This window comes from Lynx canadensis, chromosome D1 (assembly GCF_007474595.2).
Source record: "Lynx canadensis isolate LIC74 chromosome D1, mLynCan4.pri.v2, whole genome shotgun sequence".
Classification (NCBI taxonomy): Eukaryota; Metazoa; Chordata; class Mammalia; order Carnivora; family Felidae; genus Lynx; species Lynx canadensis.
In genome coordinates this window covers 54,726,276-54,753,685 of record NC_044312.2, presented here as the reverse complement: position 1 = coordinate 54,753,685, position 27,410 = coordinate 54,726,276, and the positions used below count along the sequence as shown (strand labels likewise).

The 27,410-nt window shown below is 37.2% G+C and overlaps 1 protein-coding gene across 4 annotated transcripts in view; it reads right to left on the bottom strand.

The window, feature by feature from the left end:
- Positions 1–4,714: 4,714 nt before the first annotated feature.
- RSF1 (remodeling and spacing factor 1) overlaps positions 4,715–27,410 on the bottom strand; it is a 163,172-nt gene continuing 140,476 nt past the window's right edge. For all 4 annotated transcript variants that reach the window (XM_030333593.1, XM_030333592.1, XM_030333594.2 and 1 more), the window contains 6 exons: positions 26,284–26,393; positions 19,885–19,952; positions 18,467–18,674; positions 16,741–16,961; positions 13,714–13,902; positions 4,715–10,665 (listed from right to left, as the gene is read on the bottom strand). In XM_030333593.1, the coding sequence (XP_030189453.1) occupies positions 10,103–10,665; positions 13,714–13,902; positions 16,741–16,961; positions 18,467–18,674; positions 19,885–19,952; positions 26,284–26,393 (1,359 nt within the window). In that variant the 3' untranslated portion in view covers positions 4,715–10,102. The remainder of the gene's footprint in view (positions 10,666–13,713; positions 13,903–16,740; positions 16,962–18,466; positions 18,675–19,884; positions 19,953–26,283; positions 26,394–27,410) is intronic.

Here is a 27,410-nt window from a genome sequence, read left to right as displayed (position 1 = left end):
GTTACCATCAAAATTCATCCTTGGGGGGGAAAAAACTAGCCTTGAAATATAGAAAATTTATTTATTTATTTTAATGTTTATTTATTTTTGAGACAGAGAGAGACAGAGCATGAACGGGGGAGGGTCAGAGAGAGGGAGACACAGAATCTGAAACAGGCTCCAGGCTCTGAGCTGTCGGCACAGAGCCCGACGCGGGGCTCGAACTCACGGACCGCGAGATCGTGACCTGAGCCGAACTCGGCCGCTTAACTGACTGAGCCACCCAGGCGCCCCTAGAAAATTTACTTTAAACTAGAGACAGCACAGGTTCTAATCAGGTTCTAACATCATTAATCAAGTGCTTCCTCTTTTTTTTTTTTTTTTTTAAATAGAGTAAGAGCTATTTTTTTTTTTATTTTTTTTTTAAATTTTTTTTTTTTTTCAACGTTTATTTATTTTTGGGACAGAGAGAGACAGAGCATGAACGGGGGAGGAGCAGAGAGAGAGGGAGACACAGAATCGGAAACAGGCTCCAGGCTCTGAGCCATCAGCCCAGAGCCCGACGCGGGGCTCGAACTCACGGACCGCAAGATCGTGACCTGGCTGAAGTCGGACGCTTAACCGACTGCGCCACCCAGGCGCCCCTAGAGTAAGAGCTATTTGATTGCATGAGTCCATGGTGCAATTAGTGGCATCCTACTAGAAGGCAGTAATGCCAAAGAGAAAAGAAAATGGACATTTCAACAGAAAGATACAAAACAATTGCAGGGAAAAGCAAGAACATCTCCCCTGTTTTAAGTTTCAGCTACCTGTAACAGTTGTTCCTAATGTTGGAGTTCAAGTATGCTGCTGCGAAGCCTGCTGATTTCCCAGAGTTTCTTTTAGGAATTTCTGACATTTCAGCGAGTCTTCAAATATAGTTTAACATTTCTATAATCTGTTTGTTTTAAAGACTGGCAGTCAAATAAGAAATAACTGAGAGGCAGAGTGGATGGAAGACAGGGTGGTACTTCTGTTTTCCAGGATAGAGGTTTGCATAGAAAGGAGTAGAGTATAGAGAGGTGGAGATCAGAGAGAAAGCACTGAGATGTGAGGACCTGTAGGAGGCCAAGAGGGAAGGGGCCAGATGAGGGACACAGAAGGGCTGTGACAAAAACAGGAGATGCCTCCTCCTTGGAGACATGCTGGAGAGAAGGACGAGTGCTTGAGTGTGGATAAAGTAGCTCTGAAATGGGCAAGAGGAACAACAAGGAAGCTATAAGTGGCCTATACTGTGAACTAGTAGGTTCCTAGTTAACCTTTCATTTGGATATGACTTTATGTTCTAAAATAATGCTGCAAATATTACGTCACATCCCCTTAGAGTGTTCTTTCTCTTCGATTTTCATTTAGACTTGTAGGTCCTTAAAGAGCTCATGAAAAGTCATTAACGAGTCAAAATGAGACAGGCATTCATTTCACCCAACACTTAATTTAGCTTCACTAGAATATTCTCATTATTTTTTATAATTGTGCCTGTACTAAATGGTCCCAGCATAGTACACCAATTCTTGGTTTTAAAGACAAGAACTCTGGGGCGCCTGGGTGGCGCAGTCGGTTAAGCGTCCGACTTCAGCCAGGTCACGATCTCGCGGTCCGTGAGTTCGAGCCCCGCGTCGGGCTCTGGGCTGATGGCTCAGAGCCTGGAGCATGTTTCCGATTCTGTGTCTCCCTCTCTCTCTGCCCCTCCCCCGTTCATGCTCTGTCTCTCTCTGTCCCAAAAAATAAATAAACGTTGAAAAAAAAAAAATTTAAAGACAAGAACTCTTCTACATCCTCTGGTCTCATAATCCGAAAGAGGTGTGGGCTGATAGCCATTCTCTAGATTCAGTAGACTCCAGTAGACTCCTTTAAATTCTCTCAAGGCTGCCACAGCACTGTCACCTCCACTTAACTGATTGTGTTTAAGTGAAATTTTCAAATAAACCACTGAGAAACATTGCAGCTGGTCATTTCTTGCCAGCATAGATCATCTTTCATTCCATTATGTGAAATTCTTGATTTAAAAACTGCTTTACCTAAAAATTGCTCAGTAATTTTTTAAAGTAATCTCTGTGCCCAAAGTAGAGCTTGAATTCATACCCCAAGATCAAGAGTTGCATGTTCCACCTCAGCTAGCCAGGTGCCCCAGTTAATCAGTATTTTTAATCAGAATTGTAAATAATGATGAATTCCACTAGTTGCTAAAAAAAAAAAAAGAAAAAAGAGAGAGAGAGTTCACCATTCACTGGCAATCTTGCTATACCCGAGAATTAATTAGGAAAATTTATCAAATCAACATTTGTAGAGGAGACTCATACTCAGGATTGTTGGAAGAGCCCCTTCAAGTCATCTGGTCTAACCACTTTTCACATGTGTTCAACTGTTACACTCCTGCCAAGTGACAGTGCAGCCGAAACCCAAACATCCCCTACTGGTGAAAATTCACTCCCAAAGTTATTATTACAGAACTCTGTAAAAAAAATTTCCCATAGAATAAATGAAAGCTTTTGCCTTATGGCTTTTGCCCTCTGGTCTAGTTCTGTGCTTCCAGAGTACCACACAGAACAAGTCCAAGGCCTCTCTAATGTGTCAGTTCTCCAGAGGCTAAAGATAGAACTCTTTCGATAGATGGCCTCCTAATACCTATAATTCACCTAGCTGGCATACAGCTTTAAAAATTACTCTGGGGGGGCACTTGGGTGGCTCAGTTGTTAAGCATCTGACTTCAGCTCAGGTCATGATCTCACGGTTCATGAGTTTGAGTCCCCCATCAGGTGAGCATGAGTCCCTGCCCCCCCTTCAGGTGAGCCCCACATTTCTCTCCCTCTCTCTCTTTCTCCCTCCCTCTCTCTGCCCCTTTTGGGATTCTCTCTCTCTCAAAAAAATTACTTTGGGGAAATTGATATATGTAAATTTACTTTCTAGATAGTAGAGAACAATTCACCTGTTCCTTAGATGACAAAAATTTTCAGCCTTCATCAAGTATTATTGAAAATTCTTAACTTTTTATGTGCCACGAAGTTTAAAATAAACTAAGTCTGCAAACACATCATGCTAAATACATCAAATTATTTAAATTTTTTATTATGACAATTGACATATATTAAGTGAAAGAAATGACAGAAGTATTATAATAAAACATTTTGAAAGAAAAAGTTACACAATTAGGCCAAGAGCTATAAAATAGCTTTAGGCCTGGCTTATAACACCAAGAGTTCTGATCAGACTGTAGTGAAACATTGAACATTTCATTAACAAAAAATAATTGGCACCAGCCACAACATATTTTGGTTGTCACTTACAAGGAATATTATATTTAAACAACTATGCACTGCAATTCTAACACACTAGGTGTTCATACACTGCAGTTAACCCCTGAAGCTTTAAGCTACCAGGAATTCCCATATTTTCTATGCACAAAATTTACTTTGTGCATTATTGGAATCACATTTCCAGTTTTCAAATCTCCCCCCCACCCACACACACATGCAGTACATTATATGTGGCAGAGAGCACGTCAGTTTCCCCTATTTGACTAAAACAGCACGTTCCTGATTACCTCTCAACAGTATTATGCTAATCTCGGAGCTTCTGCTTTAGCTCTCATCTCCTAGAAACAAAATAAAGCATTCTGAGAACCTATTCCAGGAATAATTTTTTTATGCATAGGAAAATAAAGCATTTCATATAAGCATGTCTGAAAATCCAAGAGGCATTTTGATCAAACGCTCCCCGAATCCCAGCTACTATTACTTTAAAACCAAAATGAAAATTTAACATATACCATTTACAAATTCTTATCTGGAATTTGTATTCTTCACCTAGAAATTCATGATTCCCAGGCATCACCTCTGAATGGATGATGATAGCAAAGAAACCTACAACCCCATGTTAGCTGACGATAGAGTAAGGTAGTTTAGATAGAAATTATGACACACCTAGGCGAATGTAATTCTTTATGAGAATACATTTGTGCTATAAAGGTGAGTTATTAGAATGGTAAAATTATCAGATAGCAAAAAGTACTGGTGTCTTAATGAAAGTTGTGGTAAAATGTGCCATGTAAAAGAATGCTAGAATCAGCAACTCTACAAGATTTCAAAAATATGTTTCATCAAATGTGGAGAGAATTGGAATTTAATCTGATATCCCTTCCAGCAGACAAATACTCCTGTGGAATTAAGTCTACTGAATAACCACCAAATCAAACAATTCTAGGTTTTCCTTCTTTTACAGATTGAAAAGAAACCGAGCTTTGCCCCAACCCACTCCACCCATCCCAGCATGGGACAGTCCCTTTGAAGGTGTACACAGAACCTCCTGACGGGTTTGGGCAAGCTACAATTCAGATACCATTATCAAGAAGCTACTTTGCTAAGAGAACAAAACACCAGATCAACATTGAGAATACCCTAGTTAGGCATCACGAAAACCACGCACTATAATATGCTGTTAACTGCCAAATTGAGGCTATGATAGCTGTTCTGAAATTGAAAATTCATTTACACTAAACTAGATCTGTGTGTGCATGTCTACTTGTGTGTGTGTATATGTGTATGTGTATATGTGTTTGTGTATAATTTTCATGCAATGTTCTTAAAGCTTTGGAGACAAGGGTTATTAGCCTAATTTCAAGGCTTGTCCACATAGCAGTATTGACATGCACCAACTCTGCTAAAGGGCAGGAAAATGAAAAAGACCATGGCACAAATTTTTAAACAATTTTAGGTTTAATTACATAATGCACCTGTAGATGTTCTAGCATAAACACAATTGTAAAAATCTACATCCTATTTTAGGGTATTTTTCCACCTCCCATCCCTTAAAAGCTGTACAGTTATATAAAAAATGTGACTCTCAAGCAAAATAAACTTTTTTTTTTTTTTGCAACATACAAAATAAGTTAAATGATTCAGAAGGCCTTGAGCCATTAAGTATCCCAATGACTGTTCTGGCCATCCATAAGCATGACAGGCAGCTCCGGGTCTATGACCAGAACTCAATAAATACAGGTCAAACAAAACCCCAAACACTTAAATTAGGTTTCTTTAGAAAGCGATGAAAGTCAAGAAAATATATAATTAGGGTTAACAATTCCATTCTTAACTTACATCATCCAGTGGCAAAATGAACAAGGCAGGTCACTCGGTCCTTAGTGCATTTACTAGCTTGTACCGGTTTGGCAAAAAACACAAATGTAGTTCCTTTAAATGTTTTTTTTCTCATTCAAAATGTCTAAGGAGCTTAATTAATAAATTTCTACTCATCTAATAATTTGTTATGCCCTCTCGTATAACTTATGCATAGGATAGTTATATCTTAAAAGTTATTAAAATTAAAATAACATTTTCCTTAACTGAAATGACAATGTGCCAGAATTGGGGTTTGCAGCATTTTCCAGAAAGAAATGGTGTAAATATAAAAAGAAAAAAAAAATTGAGCTTACATGACCAGAATGAAGGACAAAATCCATTCATGTAATCCTATTCTAACCGGTTTCTGAGAGGGTTTATCTGAGTAAAAAAAGAAGCATTGAGTTTACAATCTAAAGTGGTTATATACCAAGCACACTACAGTTTGGCTTATGAAGACTGCTTGCTTGCTGGGGAATGACTCCTCAGTATATGTTACATAGTTACTTAGCAATTCTTGGCACTCAAAAAATGTTAAATTATCATTTAAGTTGAAGTGAAATATTTCAAAAACAGACTATTAAGTGTACATATAATAACCCAGCTTAAATACATTGATAGCAAAGGGCCTTGTCTTTCAGGATTGGTATAAAAATAAGAAAATCAGCAGATGAATTGCCACTTCCAAAGTAGGTTTACAGGTACACACTGGGAATGGTGGATAAAATAGGAATGGATTTTATTCTAACAAAGTTTAAGAACAATATTAAGCAGAGGACTAGATAGATTACAGCAGATATGCAGTCTTGGCATTCTTACTTCTTAGAGAACCAGGAATATTTTTTTAGAATGTCAAACCAAGAAGAGAAACTTCGCTATGTTTCTCTAGACTTTCTGCAATTAAATGTTCATAATTCCACATCAGTTACAATTATTTGTCTTATGTCTTTTTACAATGTCAATTAATGATTTGAAACTCACTTTTCATTTCTGCTAATATCTAAAGTATGTATATACATATTAACTTATATATATATATATATATACATACATGTATGTATATTCTATTAAAAAAAAGATCTGGGTCTTTGAATACGTGTTCTATAGCTGTGAGGCAATCATGGACCTGTTCCACTGTGTTGTTGAAGGGTACAGTTCACTTTTTCTAAATATTAGACTTACAGATTCACTGTGTTCCTTTCAGTCATATGGTAGAACTAGCTAATGGTTAACAACTCTTAACCCCACAAACATAAGCTAAAAAGGCATTCTTTATGACAAAGTAAATTCCATCAATCTCATTTAAAAATCGGTAACATTTCCCCACCATTTTACCTCTAAATAAGTACACGCCTATATATATTTTTAATACGTATACTTTGTTCAAATGCATATTATAATAGGGATGGGTCCTATCAACCCAAAAGTGAAAACTGGAGCTTATAATATCCTTTTAAAATTAACTTGTTTAAAAATTGTTTTTTTCAACAATGTCTTTAGCATTCGAAGTCCTTGGTTCTTTGGCAGGTCATATTAAAAAAAAAAAAAAAAGACTATCAGTAGACATGAATTTATTCTAAATGCAACTCCTCTTTCTTCTCTGCATCTGCAACCTTGACCACCTGGAAAGAGATGTGTCAAGGAAACCCAACCTCAGTATTATCAGGTATACTCTTGAAAATCTCTCTGCCATCATTCTCTAATAATGTGCCAACAACGGAGAATGTTTTACACTAAACACTATTTTGTCAACACAAGTCTACAAAACCAAAATGTGTATTTTCAGTCTGATTTCCTTTCATATATTTTACTTGAAAGCTTCTGCTTTGTGAAAATTTGGCTAGTTTTCAAACCTTTACGGAAATTGCAAACGAAATATCCTGAGTACTAAACAGCATCTCCCCTTAATACACGTGCTATAGATTGTGGAGTTTGACATTGGGAGTCCATCTGTATTTAAAAAAGATGAAAGTATTAAAGGGCTCTATTATATAGCAGCTATGATGAATCTAAATCCATGGTTAGTACTCTAAGGATCCACGATGTTCTAAACTCAAATGAGCCGCTTGCTTATACTCTGTCCAGTTCCTAATGACTGAATTATATCTTTGGATACAGAACAATGACTTTTTCCTAACATTTTTTTTTAACTTCTTCAAAGCATGTTCAGGTAACATTTCAGTGAACACAAGACTCCATGAGGGACTAAATCTAGTCACCAAGCAGCAGAACTGTTTTTGAACTGTTCAACATTTAACCGCCCACAATTAATCTGTCTGCATAATAACTTATAAGTATCAGAGGCTTCTGCAGTCTTTGTAGATGAAACAGTTAATTGGCTTAATCAGAATGTAAGGTTAGCAGGCAGACATTCACTATCAAGTTCACAAACATTTAATTCAAGTTCAGTAAATTAATAGGCAGCAAAAGTGGTATCATAACCCATGTCAGTGGAACTATGCTAAATTGAATACTCAGTCTTTGCTCTAACAATGACCTTTTACTCTGCAGGAGAAGGGTAAAAATAACTCCTTATTTCACATTAGGCATCCTGTAAAATAAATAATCTACCCATCGAACACTTCTTATCGCTTGCTTAACTGTATAGAGTGGTGGAAGCAGGAGCTGGTGTGTCCAGAGGTAGAGACAGGGTACATGGGAATTTCTACACGGTAGTGGCTTTACCCAGCTGCAGGACAAAAATGGTAGAGGAAGAATGGCAGGAGAGGCCACCTGCACATTCTAACCACTTACCTTGCACTAGTAGGAATTCTTGTATTGCCTGCCTGTTAGACAGTTAAAAAGGCTAACATTCTTAACTGACTTTCAAATAAATGAACAAACCTGGCTAGAAACGAGGCCTGGTAAGTGAGTATGGTTCCTTACATAACCCTGCTCTACTGTCTGTAAATGTTAAGCCCTTCCCTCCCTTCCAGTGGAACATTGTCTCAAAATAAAAATCACAACTTGCTTGGAACCACATGCTATTGGTGCATCCTATTTTTAGGCTGCTTTCATTATTTTATTTTTTATACAGATACATATACATTGCTAGAATCAAAGCAAAAATATTAATGGGCAGGTACTACAGAACTAAAGTGAAACAAAACAAAACAAACAAAAGAACCAACAAATGAAAAACAACAGCTATAAACTTTCAAGGCCAAAAGATAAGACTTCAGGGCAACACCTGTTGAGGAAGGAAAAGGAGTATAAAGTTTCTAGAGAGGTATTTATAATGCAAGTCTAATGCCAGCTTTTTAATAATAAAAAAGAGAAGTGCTTTACTATACACTGACTAGCACATATAATGCTTAATTTGGAAAGAAAAATTAACAAAGTTCCTTGGGCCAGCAGCAGATATGTGTGTCTGTTGCCGGCAACAGACACAACACTGGAACAGAAAAACCCAAATCCCGGGGCAAAAGTATTCACAGAAGTAATGGCTGAAGGTTTCAGAATTTGACAGGCAAGGTTTAATCACAAGTGCTACACTTTATACAATGTTATTTATGGCTCTGCCTGAAATTTTACAGCTGTAACAGTAATAAGACAAAGTTCATATTTTAGTGTCAATTACATGTTAGATATTTAGTTATAAACCCCTTTTTTCTTGAAACAAAGGGCTCATCTTTCATTAAAGCATTGAGATGTTTGAAATGGATGTCATGCCTATTAAGTATATTGGCGGTTCTCAATCAACTCTGTTGGTCATGTGACTATTAATGAATTTTAATAGAAGTCTAATGGCCAAAGGCCAAAACTACATTCAAACCCTGCTAATATATCCAGGCAGATAGGAAATTCCAATGCACACACATACACACACACATATACACACACATACATGCTAAAACTCAAACTAAAAACCTCCCAAAGGAACTGCTTTGTTTGTAGACTTCAATTTGAAGTAGATACTAAGGGCAAGAATAGACCAGTTAAAATTCACCTGAAAATCCTTTCCCCATTTCAAATGTGCTAAAATACCGCTTTCAGCTTAGCATCTCTTCATGTATGTTATGTATAGATGTATTTCTTTCAAAATGGGCTATTTCAGATATTTAAATATTAAGTGGCCAGAAGACCAGAGTTACACTATCTGCAAAGTTTACAGTCCACCTGGGCCTAAAGAAAGACCACATTTATATCACTAATAACTCTTCATTGATAGTATATTAGATTAGAGGCCACCTCATCACCACTGCATAAAGCTGTTTTAAAAAAATTTGCTGCTAGCACAATCTGGTTGTCAAAGCTTCATTATACATTTTACTGTACAAATGTTTTTCAGATGATTTTTTTTTTAAACAAGGAACTCCGCTATAACAGAAACTCAGGTTAGAGTTTTTAATGATGGTACTTTCTCCATCTCTTCTTTATTAAGTGTGGTTATCTCTGATAGTAAACAAGCTGATATCATGGATGCTGTTACTAAATGATGTATGTATGATGTTATCTACAGTTCTCAAACTGCAACAACACAGACTTGAACTTTTAAACAGTCTGTTAATCATCATCTATGCCATGAATGTTTAAATATAATATATATTTAATATGAAAAAGCTAAAGCACAAGTGCCTTCTCCCACCCCTAATTCTGTTTTGGGCCCTCACAGATTCGGAATGCATTCTTATCCACCCTTTTTCACAAAGTCAGGAGAGCTCAGGAAATATAAAGTCAAAAATATACAAATCTTTGTTGTTATTATAATAAGATTTTTTCCATGAATGAAATTACCAAGGACCATGAACTTGGAAAAAGAAAATCAAAAGGAATTTACAGCAATTATTTATCTTCAAAGTTCAAAACTGGTCACTTCACAGAAAGACTTCAGGGTTTGTTGAAATTTTTCTTCTAAAAAGTCATTCTGTAGTGGAGTTTTCTAGGAAAAATAAAACAGCTTTTAATAACTGGCCCGCTGGTGTGAGAGCTACCGTGGAATAAATTAGCACAAAAATGGAAAAGAAGTCTTATAACTGTTCACTATTACAGACATAATCAACAAGGTCAGTCACTCTTAAAAGCTCATCTTCCTCCTCTTCTGGTGCCCCTGCCTCCTGCCCACCACTTGTCCCATTGGGGGCCAGGCTTGCACTGGCTGTGCTGTTGTCCTTGGGGGTCTGAGGCTTCTCAGTTGGCTTGCCAATCAAGTTCTCAATGGCTTTGCCAGGACTCTGTCCATTGGTGGAAGGCAAGTCCACTAAGCTATAGTCCAAAGGGCTCCCCACTTTGCCTACATTTTCAAAGTCCTCTTCCTCATCACTGTCTATCCGGTAGGGCTTCTTGGTGCTCTCTTGTTCTGAGGGCAGGACCCTGGGCTGGTTGTCACGGGCAGGCTGATCTGCATCTCCATGAGTGTTGTCACAACTCTCCTCCTCATCTGTCTCGATCCGGTGTAGCCGTTTTCGGGATGGTTTGCCTTCTTCCTCATCTGCTTCTGAATATTCATCTGTGCTTCGACCCCGCTTTCGAACTGACCGCTTTGATTCTTTAGCTAGCTCATCATCTTCAGAGTTCTTGGACATATAGCTCTCTAGAATAAACAGCACATTTAAGCCATCGACACAGTTAACCATAACAGATTTAAGTAATTCTCCTTTTCCTCCCCATAGTCAGCCCATGTCCTGCTTTCAGACTTGCTCATAAATCTGTATTTCCCTTCAAACCTGCCCTGGTTTCTCTCTCCTCACAGGTCTATAACAATCCATGGTATGATCCACAGTGTGCTTTTTAACTAAGATTTTAGGAAAGAGGAGAACCAGATAACTTAATCATGGCCCTTAAATTAAATGGAGATGGCGGGGGGGCGGGTAACAAACGGAGAAATTACTATCCACTAGCCCTCAAATTATGGAGTCATGTAAACAAACTGATAAGGAAAGATTAAACTGAGCACCCAACTCTGGGCATCTGAAACAACTCTGGGCATCTGAAACACTGTGCTAACAACTCCTAACTCATGTTATTAAATGTCCTTGATAGTCCTGAAAGGTCTTCTTTCCTTTTTCTGTACCTACATCTTGGTGGCCTCATCTAATCTCACAGCTTTGCATCTATATGCTGATGACTCTCATATTTGTTTTAGGCAACCTCTAAATTCCACACTCATGTATCAACCTGCCTACTCAACATCTATGCTGGAATTTAAAAAAAATTTTTTTTTTTCAACATTTATTTATTTTTTGGGACAGAGAGAGACAGAGCATGAACGGGGGAGGGGCAGAGAGAAAGGGAGACACAGAATCGGAAACAGGCTCCAGGCTCTGAGCCATCAGCCCAGAGCCCGACGCAGGGCTCGAACTCCCAGACTGTGAGATCGTGACCTGGCTGAAGTCGGACGCTTAACCGACTGCGCCACCCAGGCGCCCCTGGAATTTTTTAATTAATTAATTAATTAATTAATTAATTTTAAAGTAAGCTTCAGACCCAGTGTGGAGCCCAACATGAGGCTTAAACTCATGACTCTGAGATCAAGACCTAAGCTAAGATCAAGAGTTGGATGCTTAACTGACTGAGCCATCCAGGCATCCCTATGTGCAATTTCTAGACAGGCATCTGAAACCTAACGTGTCCAGAACTAAGGTCCTAAACCTCTGCCTCAAACCTGAACTGTTCTGGTCTCCACCATCTTAGTTACTGGCAACTCTACTGCAATCACTCAGTCATCTTTTGATTGCTTTCTTTCTGCCATCAAACCCAACAATATATCCTTTGAGTCTACCTCCAAAATATATCCATTATCTGACTGCTTTTCACCCCTTTACTACTGCTGCCCTAGTCTCACCCACCATCATCTCTCACCTGGCCTATTAACTGGTCTCCTAGATTCTGTCCTTGTCCCCTTAAATTTATTCATTTCACAGCTACCATAGCAAATTAAAACACAAATCACTGCTCTGCTCAAACTCCTCCAATTACTTCTGCTCTCACACAGAATAAAATCTGAAGTCTATACTATACAATGGCCTACTGTACTATCCAATATGGTAGCCAGTAATCACATGTGGCTATTTTAAATTTAAATAAAATAAAAATTAAAAATTTAGTTCCTCAGTTAAACCAGTCACATTTCAGGTGCTCAAAAGCCACATGAGGCCAGTGGCTACTATATTGAAGAGCACAGATACAGAATATTTCCATCACTGCAGAAAGTTCAACCGCATGGCACTGTTCCTCATCAAGGGTTGGCAATTTTTATTTTTATTTTTTGTAAGGGGCAGGCCCTACAGTCTCTATTACAACTACTCAACTTTACACAAAAGAAGCCACAGATAACATGTAAGAAACAATGGGTGTGGCTGTTCCAATAAAACTTGATTTACAAAGTCTTTATTTATACAAACAGGTGGGCCATAGTTGGCAGACTACTGCTCTTCATGATCTGACCCCGCTGATCTCTGTATCATCTCAAGCTATTCTTCCCTTCACTCATTCTCCTTCAACCACCCTGACTTTGTTCCCTCAACAAGCCAGGCACAGACTTGCCTCCAGCCCTTCACATTAGTTGCTCTATCTGACTATATCACTCTTCTTTCAGATAAATGCAGGACACACACCTGACATTTTGTCAGGTCTTGACTCAAATGTGGTCTTCTTAGCGAGGCGTTTGTATGGTACCCTGAGATCCCAGCTACTCTCCCAACTTCCCTTGCTCCTTTATTCTTCTCCACAGCATTTATCGCCACGTAATGTAAGACAGGTTCTACTTATTTATCTTGTTCATTGTCTCTGCCCCTAATTAAAAGAAGAGTTACACACGGGAGTGAGATGTTTTGGCTGTTCACTCTTCTGGTCCCAGTGCCTATAACAGTGACTAGTGCAGTAAGTGTTTTCTAAAGTTGAATTACTGAATTTATGTTTGTCTTTAATGACACATGAAGAAAAATATACACAATCAGATGTTTACCTCCTTTCTTTAGCCTCTCATGTCCAAACTTTTTTTCCCTTTCTTTCCTGACTTGGGCTCAAACTTAATGGATAAGGATCTTTGAAATCTTCAAAATAGGTGATAAATAATGGAGAATTAAATAAATCAAAGCAGAAAGGGGCATAGGTATTGGAATAATTTAAAATGAACTTGGGAAGCACTCTGGAATAACCATAAGACTAAATGGATATCACAAATTCATATTTTAGAGCTTTTCCTACACTGCTGCTCTAAAGCACAGCAAAAACTATTAAGAAATAAGTTACCAACTGAAGTTCATGGTCAGGGTGGAAAGACAGCAAAAACCTGTATCTGAAGCTCTTTAATTATTCAGGGCACAGGAGGTTATTTCAAAATGAGGGCTGTGAATAATTAGGGGAGCCAAAGAAATCTTGCTCAGATAATTTTCTGAGACTCTTCTATTTCAATGAAAAATTTAATTATTACAATGGAGATGTTAAAAATTGGTATCTTATCAAGTATCATTTATTTAAAGTATAAAAAGTGACCCAGCAAAAAAATAACGGGTTTTGTCTCAAAGATCTGAGTGGCTATATTGAATTTCTATGAAATGGTACAGAACTGTAATCCTTACTTTATAGCTTCTACTTCTGCCTTGTGCAAACTTCTGTAAACTGGAGATCTACTCCTTACCTTCACTCTCTGAGCTGGAAAGCCTGCGCTTGTGAACTCGTCTGATTTCTTTACCACGTCGTAAACTCTTCTGGGAACCATCACTTTCGGAATCTTCTTTGTAGTTAATTTGTCTTTTCTGATTCCTCCTTGACCGCCTTCGTCGAGTTTCTACAAAATCATCACTAAAATCATCGCTAAAATCACTTTCTGTTAAAAAAAAAAAAAAAAACAAAAAAAGGAAAAAGAAGTCGAGTACAAAATTTAAGTCTATTAAATAGAAATGTAATTAGCTTAGGTTATAAAAATATAAAGCTATTAAGGTTCAGTAGTAACATTTTTAAAATCAATCAGTTATTGTAAGTCCTCTCTCTTTTTTTAATGTTTATTTTTGAGAGAGACGACGACAGAGCGCAAGTGGGGTTGGGGCAGAGAGACAGGGAGACACAGAATCCAAAGCAGGTTCCAGGCTCTGAGCTGTCAGCACAGAATCCCAAGCGGGGCTCAAACTCATAGACTGTGTGATCATGACCTGAGCTAAAGTCGGACGCTTAACTGAATGAGGCACCCAGGTGCCCCTCCTCTCTCTTTTTAAATATTTATCTTTGGGAGAGCACAAGTGTGGGGAGGGGCAAAGAGAGAGGAACAGAGGATCTGAAGCGGACTCTGCGCTGAACAGGCTGATATCAGGGAGCCCGATGTAGGGTTCAAACCCAAGAACTATGAGATCATGACCTGGGCCAAAGCTGGATGCTCAACCGACTGGGCCACCCCAGGCACCCCAATAAATCTCTCTCTTTTTAAAAGCAGGCTTGGGGCGCCTGGGTGGCTCAGTTGGTTGAGTGGCCGACTTCGGCTCAGGTCATGATCTCGCGGTCCGTGAGTTTGAGCCCCAAGTCAGGCTCTGTGCTGACAGCTCAGAGCCTGGAGCCTGTTTCAGATTCTGTGTCTCCCTCTCTCTCTCTGACCCTCCCCCGTTCATGCTCTGTTCCTCTCTGTCTCAAAAATAAATAAACGAAAAAAAAAACAAAAACAAAAAAAAACAGGCTTCACGCCTAACATGGGGCTTGGACTCACAACCCTGTGACCAAAAGTCATACTCTCTACCTAAGGAGCCAGCCAGGAGTCCCTATAAGTCTCTTATTTTCCTTCTAACAGTATGAATAAGTGCATAGGGGCTTTAATGCCCAACCTCATTAATGTATCCTGTTAGCAGCCAATGGTTGAGATGAAAAGATGTTTTATATGATCCATATCTCATTCAACCTAGAGCTACTCAGTCAGCTACATGGCTGCTCTTCTTGGTGGCAGTTACTATTCTGCCTCAAGATAATCTGCTGTTCCTGTATGTACAGATGTATGGCACAGATTAAATAATTTCAGAATGTACTGCACAGATTAACCCATCTAATCCTAGATGAGACTGTTCTAAAGAAGTATAGAACTGGAGTTATATTTTTGGCTTTTTTCCACATGGAAATAAAATCTGCTAGCTATAGCACAGGGAGAAACTTCCAAAGTGTAGCTAAATAGCACTGTCCTTACCATCTCTGATAAGTAAACACGACCATGACACTGTGTTAGAGCTGTTTTTCAGGAGTGCTAACAAATTCCAAATTGGCTTCAAAATGGCAAACTAGTTAGTTTGAAGGAGTCCTACTGGCCAAATCTGGGACAAACTGAACCAGCATGGCGATGGTAACATATTATATCCACAGACTAAAGTAAGAATCCACAAGTACATACTGATATAAAGAAATAAATATATGGAGAAGAAGGGAAAGTGCTTTCTTACAGAACACCAAATAATAAAGGTAAAAAGAGTGATGGAGCTAGGAAATCATCAATGAATGCTAAAACTATGAGTAAAACATCTGAAAAGAAATGGGATATATAAGGTCTCAAAAATGCCTTCCTACTAATTACTGTTAGTTATAAAGGGAAAAATAATGGAGACCCGGAGAACATATATTAGCTCTGTGATATTCTTGCTGAAAAATGTGTACACTGAATCTAATCACAAGGAAAGAAAAATACTCTAGACTGAGGAACATTTTACAAATTAACTACTGTGTATTCTTCAAAACTGTGGAGATCAATAAAGACAAAGTTTGAGGAATATTCTAGATTAAAGGAGACTAGAGACATGAATAAATGCAATGTGTACTCCTGGATTTGACCCTGGACTAGGAAAAAAAATTGATATAAAGGGTAATATTGGGACACCTGATGAAATCTGAATGTATACTGTTAATTAGATAATAGCCGTATATCAATGTTAAAATGTCTGATTTTGATAATTATACTGTGGTTATGTTTGAAAATGTCCTTGTTCTTAGGAAATAATCACTGATAAAGAGGCAAGATGTCTCCATTTACTCAAGAGGTTTAGAAAAAAAGATGTATGAAACAGAAAAGCCCACAAGCCCGGCCAGGTCAAGGATGTAATACTTCTTCCCGGTTGTGACACTTCCTCAGTGAGATGACAGCTACCTATCTGCCAATTCTACAAAAAAAAAAAGGATTCATATCTGTTCTTTTAGCTACTGTACTGGTCACTATTTAATCCGTTAATAGGGATAAGCATAAAATATAAGAACATCAACTACTGCTAATTTATAAAAATGAATGAATCACTGATAGAGATTTAAATGTTAGCAATAACTGGTGATCCTTCTCTTTCCAACTGCTAGATATATGAGTAAAATGTTCTCACCTTATTTGAGAATGATTCTAAAGAAACACTATGAAGATAAGTCTAGGCATGGAAACACTTTGCGCCAGAAGAATTCATCACAATCTTAAATGAATTTGGTATGCGGTTAACATATCCATCTGTATTCATTTTCTTAGATATGCTTTATGTGCTTTCTGTGAAAAATTTAGTTACTAAATCATAAGAAGAGAATTCAAAGTTTCATCAGAAAGCTTATATTACAGTTGAATGGAGTTTTATCTTAAGGACTCTTAACTCCAGAAATCATAAGAATTTACTGAGTTGGTGTGATGAGAACACAATTTTTTTTTTTTTTTTTTTTTTTTTTTTACCAGAGTCTCTACTATTCTCTTCAGACTCCTCCTCTTCATCATCATCAGAATACTTTTTCTTTGGGGTCTTTCTCCGCAAACGCCTGCTTTGCCTCATTGGCCGGGAAGGATGTCGCCTCAGTCTTCGGCTACAGAAATCAGTGTCACTGTCATCATTAGACGGTGGGTCTTCTTCACTCTCATCTGGGTTTTCATCAGATACCACAAACTCATCTTGAGATCTGTTCAAGAGAAACCAGATGAATTAAGATTCTGAGTTCAAATTCTACCAAGTGCAGTGAATCCTTTAAGTAATGGTTAATGTAAAATACCTGGGTAATTGTTATCAATTTGTCTGTTAATAAAATGGAGAAAGGTTTTACCATCTATTCTTTTCTTAGGAGGCGTTAAGATGAACTGATGCTGATTTTCATACTATAAATTACTTTGGCCTCTTGGAATGTCCCTCTCATACCTTAAATTCAACATGTTCCAAAGAGAACTCATTATTTCCTAACCTATTCCTCTCTTGTGTCTCCTAGCCTTGTATTTGGTACTATTACCTATCCAGTAACTCAAACCAAAAACCTGGTATTTTTCCTAATTTCTCCCTTTTAATTTCTCACATCTAACAAATTATTAACTCTTCCTTGAGTTGACCTCTTAAAGATATTATCTCAAACCTGATCCCTCTTCCTTGTTTAGGCAATCATCTCCCACTAAATCACTACAGCAATTCTCCAGGGAGTCTCTCTAGTCTCTAGATTCATTTCCCCTCCATATATCCTCCAAATGAAGGCCAAGATGAAGTCTTCTGAAACATAAACCTCATTAGTCTGCTGTTAAAATGCCAATCAGTGGGCTTTTATCATCATCTTCAGGGTAAGAGTCTGAATTCCTATGCATGACTAACAAATCACTTCATCATCTGGGCCCTTTTTATCTTTTCGTCACATCTCCAGCAGGGCACTCTTTACTTCTTCTTCCCCATGTTCTTGCTACCCTGACATACCAGGAGTTTCCTAAATATTCCATGATGTTTTATGTCTTGCTGCCTTGGACACATGACTTCTCATAGGATGCTTTCAATCTCAAACTCACTGATTTGCCCAGTTTTTCATTCTTCAAATTTCAGATCAAGCTCTATTTCTACTCCCAGGCTTTCCTTGAACTCCCTAAATTTATTGGACTCTTCCTTTGTACCCTAACTTAGGCTTTACCTATATTTTTTAGTAACAATCACACACTGAATGACCTTTTGTGGTTTGTATGTTTGTTTCTTCCACTAACAATCTGAGAGGAGAAACTACGTTGTTTCTTGTTCTGCAGGAAAATCTTTCCTGATCTTCCATACTGGATTACCTGCCCTGACCAAAACCTCTGTGGGTCATCAGACAATAGTATCTAATTACCTTTGCTTGTCTATTTCTCACATTTGAGGTCCAGGAACCTCTCCTGGACATGTTGCTGGAAGGTGGCAGAGATACGCAGCAAATGAATGTTTGATTGCAGTTAATAAAATGTAAACACAATTTTGCATATTAAACAAACAATCATAAGCCTACTTTGTTTTGCTAAAAAGAACCAAAGATCAGCATTCTTGAATCTGTTTTAAATAGTTTGAAAATAAAAAGACATTATCCATGTGCATGAAGAACACAAGTCCCACCACAGCATGGCTGAGCTTCTCTGTTAGCCCCATTTAGGCCTGTATCGAGGGACTGGGATCTGCTAGCGAACCACGCACCCATCACTGATCTTGAATTCATCCTCACTCTCTTCTTCATCCAGGTTACTGTCACTGTCCAGGTCATTTAGTCGCCGGCGTTTCTTCCGGCGTGCAGCAGCTGCCCTCTGGGGTCGTTTATTTTCTTTTCTTTCTTCATCCAAAATAGTGGAGATGTCTTTCCCACGGTGACCTGTGATGGTGGAGATATCCTTTCCTCGGCCGGCTCCTGGGTTCAGGGTTGGGGGAGAGGGTTAAAGGGAATAGAGAAAGGGAGGAAGAAAGACAACTGTATATTTATTAAATCTTCTCTTTACTATGTAGAGGCTGTCCTTGTTCATGCTTAGGAGCTCATTTGTTTTTTTCCTACAAATAAGCACTTATCTCACAACTTCAGCCGACAGAGCTCTCATCAAGAGAATTTTGCATTTGTTTATCCTATGAAGAAGTTCACCTCTTTTTAAAAAAAAAAATTTGAAAAAAAATTGATATAATTCATATACTATACTATCCACCTTTTTAAAGTATATACTTCAGAGGTTTCCAGTACAGTCACAAAGTTGTGCAACCATCACCACGAACAAATTCCAGAACATTTTCATTGACCTCTAAAGAAACCTCATACCTAGTAGCAATCACTCAAGAATCTCTTCTTCAAAGTTGTCTTTTGGACAGGGCTTTAGAAAGAGACCAATCCGTTTTCTTTTAACTGTGTTTGCAGGACAGAAAAAGTGAGAATCCCGTAGCAAAGCTGTCAATAAGGTGCAGAGCCCTGGAAAAGCTGGTGACTTTTTCAGTCTACTAAAGACAGCCTACTTAATATTAATCCTCTCCAGAGTTTTCAGAGCATTGGTAAATCTCTATGCAGTTCTTTCAATAAATTACCTTCAAATCCTTCTATTTTTATGTCACTTATTAGAGACTACAAAATTGATACATTGATTTTTAAAAGGTTGATTTATAGAAATCATTTCGATTCTGATTTGTCCATAATTTTTAAGATTTTGTAGCAGTAGTGATCTAGACATAGAAAGACAACAAGAAAGTTTAATTGGGTTTTCTATTTAGATGCAGAAGTACATTTTTTAATCTACAGAGGAACATTTACTGTTTTATATCAGATCAAAAAACTACTTGAAAAATAATTAGTAAAACCTGAGTCTACACACTGACACTATGTCCACAAATTATTTTAAATCTCAGACATTTAACATCAGTAGTGATCATGATACACACTGGGGAGAATTTAAAAAAAAGTGCTTACTGCTTTAATCAGGGCCTTTTTTTTTTTTTTTTTTTAAAGTAATCTCTACACCCAACATGGGGCTTGAACTCACAAGTTGCATGCTCTACTGACTGAGCCAGCCAGGTGCTCCTAATCAGAACATTTTAACTTATTGGTCTAGTCATACAAAAAAGAGGGAATGAAAAACACATACCTCCTCCATCAGCTTCTTTGATATCATCTTCTATGGCTTCATCAATTGCTTCATCAAATTCATCAAATCTGAAATATTTGATGACAACAATCACATCACAATCTGTCCTGGTATATAGGTTAGGAGAGTTGCCTCTGAAGTGAGAAAGGCCTTCATATAAAAATGCTCTCTGGGGGCACCTGGGTGGCTCAGTCGGTTAGGCGTCCAACTTCGGCTCAGGTCATGATCTCACCGTTTGTGAGTTCGAGCCCTGCATCAGGCTCTGTGCTGACAGCTTGGAGCCTGGAGCCTGCTTTGGATTCTGTGTCTCCCTCTCTCTTTGCCCCTCCCCTGCTTCTGCTCTGTCTCTCAAAACTAAATAAATGTTAAAAAAAATTTTTTTAAATAAAAATAAAAAAATAAAAATGCTCTCTGCCACTTTGGAATTATGTAACTTAGACTACATCGCCTCACTCCTATTAACCTCAATTTCTTTTGTAGGTTGGTATCTAATTCATTTTCAAAGATCATTTATACCAGGCATCAGGCAAATATTTTTGTAAAGAGCCAGACAGTAAATACTTTAAGCTCTGTAGCCTATACAGTCTCTGTTCCAACTACTCAACTCGGCCACTGGAATGCAAAAGCAGCCACAGGTAACATAAGTGAATAAATGTGGATGTATTCCAATATAACTTCATTTATGGACACTGTGATTTGAATTTCATGTAATTATCATACGATTTTCTTCTTTTGGTTCTTATTCAACCATTTATAAATGTAAAAACCATCCCTAGGTCATGGGCTATATAGACATAAACTGACTGTGAGACGGGATTTGCTCCATAGGCCATAGTTTGCCAACCTCTAATTACACAAATCACATGGTGAAGTAAGTTCAATTAGTGTTCCAGAAATAATACTAAGTGAAAGCACTACATCATCATTATTATTATTCTAGAAGTACTGACGGTCAGAATTTTAGAACTAGGTAAAAGTACTTTTTCTCACAAGGGCCATTTCCTCCAACTTAAAGAAAACAAGTCCAGATGATCTTCAAGACTTCTTCGCATACAAAGCTCCTTTCATGTTAGAGCGGAGATGACCAAAAGGATATCTGCTCTAAAGTGACTTGTCTAAAATATTGCAAAATTTGGTAATTACTAGCCCCACGTGGCTATCTATATTTAAATTAATTAAAATGAAAAACTCTGTTCCTCACTAGCAAGATTTTAAGTGCTCAACAGCTATATATGGCTACTGGCTACCATGCTGCACAGGAAAGAAATAGCACATTTTCATAACGACAGTAAATTCTATTGGACACTGTTGGATTAAAGGCACACAATGGATTAACAATAGGGTTTAACAGCCAAATATTTTGCCTTTTGAAAAAAAAAATATTTTGCCTTTTGAGTTAAGAAACTCACTACAGCTATGGGTTTCTCTCTAGGAAAAAAAAATATATATCCAAACAAAATTTTATATCTAATTTCAGAGGATTCACAAGTCTCAGGTTAAGAATACTTCTACACATACACACACACACACATATGCTTATTTATTTATTTATTTGAGAGCACGAGGGAGAGTGCACAAGTGGGGGAAGGGGTATGGCAAGAGAGAGAGAATCTCAAGCAGGCTCCACACCCACCCAGCACGTTGAGGATCACGACTGGAGCCGAAATCATGTGTCAGATGCTCAACAGACTAAGCCACCCAGGTGCCCCTACAACATAATTTTTAACGGCTGTATAATGCTTAGTCTTAAACATGTGTCATAATTTAGTTAAAAAGGTTTACTTCCAATTGTTTCACATTTATAAACCAGGCTATGAGAAAATGACCTTGGAGCTATAGCTTAGTTTTTCCTTAACATAAATTCTGAGAAAGCAAAAATCTGTGCATCCCTCATCAGGCTAGAGTAAGAGATACAGAAAAAGCCAAATGTAGTTAACAGGAAACAGTATTTCTCTCAAGGACATGTTACAACTGTAAAGTGGCAAAACGACCTCTTTGAATGACTACTACTTTCTTACTCACTGAAAAACTTGATTTTCTACATCAGAGACCATCAGAACCCTTGGAATTAAAAAACGATTATCAGTAAGAATAAAACATCCCACTCTTGCCTGGAGGTTTAAGTTACTTTTAACGCAAATAAACAGTCTTGATTTATATCCCAGATGTGGAGCTTTGAATAAGGGATTAGAAACAGCACTCTACACATCCACTTCAACTTCACTGCTTTCAAGGGAACAAGAACCCGTGTCCAGTATGTGGTCTGGATCTGATACCAACCCCTTTACAGAGCCCCACTTTGCCTTGAGCATAACTCTTCATTGCTTTATTTACATTTCATCTAAACTCTACCCTTCCTCGGTATCATATCAGAACTCTATTTTTTCCTTTATTTGGTGAGATACCCATGGTTCCACTAAGAAATTTTGTTGTTCCTGGTATTCTTGCTACAAATTAAAAAAACCCCAAAAACTGTTGGCTTAAAGGGCATAAAAGTTGGTCTTCAAGAATTGTAGCAATTTATAATATAACCATGAAGTGAATTTTATCATTAATTTTTTTCTAATTTCAAAGAGAAAAATTATTTACTTGTTCCTTTAATATTAACATGATTACTGAGGCCAAATATTAGTTTCATGTTTATTGATCATTTTTACTTTTTCTTTTACAAGTACTGACTTGTATCCTTTGCCCATTTTATCAGCCAGTGTTCATCTTTTCTTACTGACTTCTAAGAGCTTTTCAGATATTAAAGATTTTAATCTCTTTGTCGTATGTTGCAATTATTTCTATCCAAAGTATATTTCCCCTTTCCCCTTTGTTTATATTTTACGTTTTGAGAAATGAACACTGACATCTTGCCCTGCTACAATTATGAATATGTGCCCATAACATCGCCTGTCAGCCCCCTCCACAAACAAAAACAAACAAGACAAATTTAAAAAGTCACCCTGTCTAGTTCTAGTCTCCAAAATAAACAAAACCTTGATCTCCCTTAAGTAACTGGTTTCCTAAGAAAAAAGTCTTTATACCTGACTTCAGTAGATGCAACAACCTTTATAGACATCATGTAAAAAGCTATTGTATTTCCACCATGAAAAAAAATTATACTCACTGTAATTTTTAAAATTCATAAGGCATTTCTTTTGAATTCTAACTCCTCTGCAAAATTTCTTTGCAAGAAAATACTTTCTAAACAAAACAGATGAACATAGGGGAAGGAAGAAAACAAACAAAAAGAAGAGCAAGGCAAACCATAAAAGAGACTCTTAACTCTAGAGGACAAACTGAGGGTTGCTGGAGGGGAGGTGCAAGGGAGGATGGTGGGTTAAATGGGTGATGAGGTACCAAGGAGAGCACTTGTGATGAGTACTGGGTGTTATATGTAAGTGATGAATCACTAAATTCTACTCCTGAAACTATTATTACACTATATGTTAACTGACTGGAATTTAAATAAAAAATTGAAACATTAAAAATTAAAAAAGTAGAAGAAAATATTTTAGAAGTAAATGCTTTTGCCTGAGTCTTTCTTAACTTTCACGTCATCAAATATCCTTTCCATTATTGTTTCTATGTTTGGTGCTATGTTTAAAAAGTTGTTCCTTACACTAAGATTATATGCCTTCCTTAAACCTTTTTGGGAACTAAATGAATCACATAATACATTTTATGCTGAAGAATATAGTTTATCATAAGTTTCTATATTACTGTCATACAATTTTAGAGCTGAAGGGAACATCTGCATTAATCTGCCATCAACCAAGACCTAGAGAACTGGACCATTCCAAGTTACATGGGTAATACATGGTACAGTGAAACTATGGTCTTAGCCTTCTGTACCCCAATCCAATGCTCCCTATAGTCAACTCTTATGTTATCCTCTCTGTTAGAAGCAATAAAAATCCGATAAATAATTATGAAATGATAATAGTGATGAAATTCTTTTTTGTCTTCTTTCTGTGGTAGTACTTTACTAAGTGCTTTACATTTTATACTAACTATAATCCCATTGTGTGCCATGTACAAATTAAATTCTAGGTGTACTTAGAGCTTAAATATGAAGAATAAAACTTAAAATTCAGAGAAAGCATATGAAGGACTCTCTTAATACATCTCAGTTAAATTTCTTTAAAAAGTACCAAGAAGCAGAAATAATAAGTAAAAAATAACAAGAGATATACAAACACCTACCAAGCACATGAAAGGATGATCACCAACAACCATTAGGAAAATGCAAAGCAAAATCATGAGATACTGCCTCACATCTACTAGGACAGTCACCAGCAAAAACAAAAACAAAAACAACAACAACAAACAAACAAAACCCCAAAAACAAACAAACAAAAAACCCAAAGCCAACAACTGTTGGCAAGGATGTGGAAAACCTGGAAACACTATACACTGCCGGTGGCAATGCAAAATGGCGCAGCTGCCATGGAAAACATCACAGCAGTTCCCCAATAAAACAAAAAGAGAACTACCATATGATTATCCAGCAATCTCACTTCTGGGTGTATATCCAAGACACAATACTAAGAGTAAATCCCTGCTTCCTTTAGCAACATCAAGGTTGAAAGATAATATAGTCCCGCTAGAAGGCTTGTTCTGAAAATGTAAACTGTTATAACATGACTGATATATTAGGAAACAATTCAAGCATAATGTGTATTTTATACCTGTAAGTAATTTTATTTGTGATAAACACTAGGTAAATGTAGAAAAGTGCACCTAGCCACACAGGCATACACAACACACAACACACACACACACACACACACACACCCCTCAAATATCCACCAGCAACCTCAGCTCATCATGTGTGTTATAAGTTATAGCCAGCTGCGTCTGGTGTTACAACTTTCTGGTTGATTTCAAAGAACTCTCCTTCTACCACCACATAATAATTTACAAACTGCAACCCACCTCAATCACTTCCACAGACAAACCAGGGCTTTTTCAGCATAAAATGTCATATTTAGTGCAGTATTTATATTAGTTCTTAACCATTTAACATCTGCCAAATGGTACTGCATTTTTATTAGAGTCACATCTTTAAAAAAAAGTGTCACTACTGAAATTTTTGAGTGTGGCCCTACCTCCATATTTCCTATAATCCCTATGGTTTTTATTGTGTTTTTGCACAGGATGATAATTTTTAGGAAAACATATGTTGGATTACAGCAGAACTTGACTTTATGCTTGCCCTTCCCATCAGTAGACTTTGATTTCATTAGTTATAATGATTTCATATAAAATGGTGTTTTTTATTTTTCAAAGCTTTTGTTTTTTAAAGAATAAGATGGGTACCATTCTCATACGTATTAAGGATTTTACATTTACTGATTGCACTGCATTTTACAGCTTTAACAATTAACAACAGCAGCAAACAATACATGGGAACTCTTCCATGATCACTGATGAAAAAGTTCATAAACAAGAAGCGAGCTCAAACTTCCATGAAATCAATTTTGTTTTTCACCTCCAGTTATTCAAGTTAAAGACTCTTTTGGTGTTATCTAAGGAGACCAGAGGTCAAACAATGATCTACAATAATTAGAATATAACTTACTTACTATTTTAGTGAGACAAGTGGAAAGAACACTAGACTAGCAGACATTTAGAAGACAACATTTTAGTGTAGGTTTAGCTACTAACAGAGTGACCTTGGAAAACTCTCTCTGTCTCCCTCCTTTCCTCTCTGATATTTCTGGTGGCAGACAGTAAACCAAATTATATTTACTGATTCTTTCAACAGGCATTTATGGAACACTTACTACTCGGGGCACTATGCCAGCTGTAAAAGGCAGAAGCATGTGTGAAACAGACATTGGTCCTTACCTTCATGCTAACAACAGTCCAATGGGGGAGAGAAATATTAATTCGATAATTAAAATCACAATCATTACAATCATCATAAGTGCTTTCAAAAGAAGAACTGGTTGCTATGAGGGCATATAATAGATTTGATTAAGAGAGGGTTAACAAGCAAAAACAGGAGGGAGGTCTTAGGTACAATAAATAGCATATGCAAAGGAGCTGAAAGAAGACTGTGGCTGATATTGACAGAGTAAGGAAAAATGTGGATGAGATGGAACCAAAAAGCTAAGCACAGAGTGGGCTATGCAGTGCCTTTAGGGGCCTTGTAAAGGCATCAGTCCTTACTCCAAGAGCTATAGAAATCTGACAAAGCAGAAGAGGATGACATGAGCAAATTTACATTTTGAAAAGATCATGCTGGCTGCTCTAAAGCTGTATGATTCTAAAGATAGTAAGTAACATATACACAACTACTAATGACCATTATGATGGGGAAAAGCAGATACTTTTGGGCCATGTTGTATAATTTAAAAAACATTTTACACTTTTTCATTATAACCATTTCCACATATTTCATACCTATAACTTATACATTTCCGTGTTCTTGTTGACCGCCTTTCAAGCAAGTTTGCTTTGGATTTTTTTGAATCTTTTTTCTTTTCTTCATGATCTTCAGAAAAATCTGGCTCCTGGTTTAAAAATATGATAATAAATATGTAGGTTATTAGGACAGAAAGTTACTTGAAATTAATAGTTTTCTAATGTCTGTTTAGGCAGCACATGTAAAAGATCTGAAAAAATGAGGTGATCCCCTGCCCAAAACTGAATACACACAGAAACGCTAAGTAGAGAGATTAAAAAGAATATTGGTGATCAAAGGCTGAAGCACTTCTGTATTAAAATTCTTATGTTTCTGTGATTTTACAATTACCTCTTTTAAAACAACCATGATGAAGTTTCCCCACTGATAAATTTTTTAATGTTTATTTATTTTTGAGACAGAGACAGAGAGAGAGAGAGAGAGAGAGAGAGAGAGAGAGCAGGGGAGGGAAAGAGAGAGAGGGGGGACAGAGGATCCGGAGCAGGCTCTGTGCTGATAGCAGTGAGCCTGATGTGGGGCCTAAAACTCACAAACTGTGAGATCACGATGTGAGCTGAAGTTGGATGCTCAACCAACTGAGTCATCAAGGCTGCCCTCCAATGATAATTTTTTAACCAATAATTTAACACATGTAAGATATTCACTAAGTATGCTGAATCAACAAAATAATGGATTTATAAAAAAAAGAAGCATGGTGCTAAAGGACAGTAACTAACCAAGACCACTTACTTAAGTGTGTGATTTAATTAAGCCCAAATTAAATAATGTATGAAATTAAGAACATTTCTTCATTTGAAATGAAAACCATGTTACATGTACTTTCACTCATGAGACATCCGTAATTATAAATTAGACCAATAAATGCAAAACAATAACCCTCCAAAGAAACCATCGGTTAAGAATATTGAAGTTTCTAATAACCAACCCCTAAAGCACAGAATTAAAAACCCTGAACTATTCTTTTGTCACTTTATATAAATAACACATAAAGAAGCTAAAAACAAATTACCCAACACAGGGCTTTAAAAAAAAAACAGGAGGAAAGGAGAATATAGAGCCTACTGGGGTGAGTTATATAAATCTGATTTGGATGGTATTACATTTT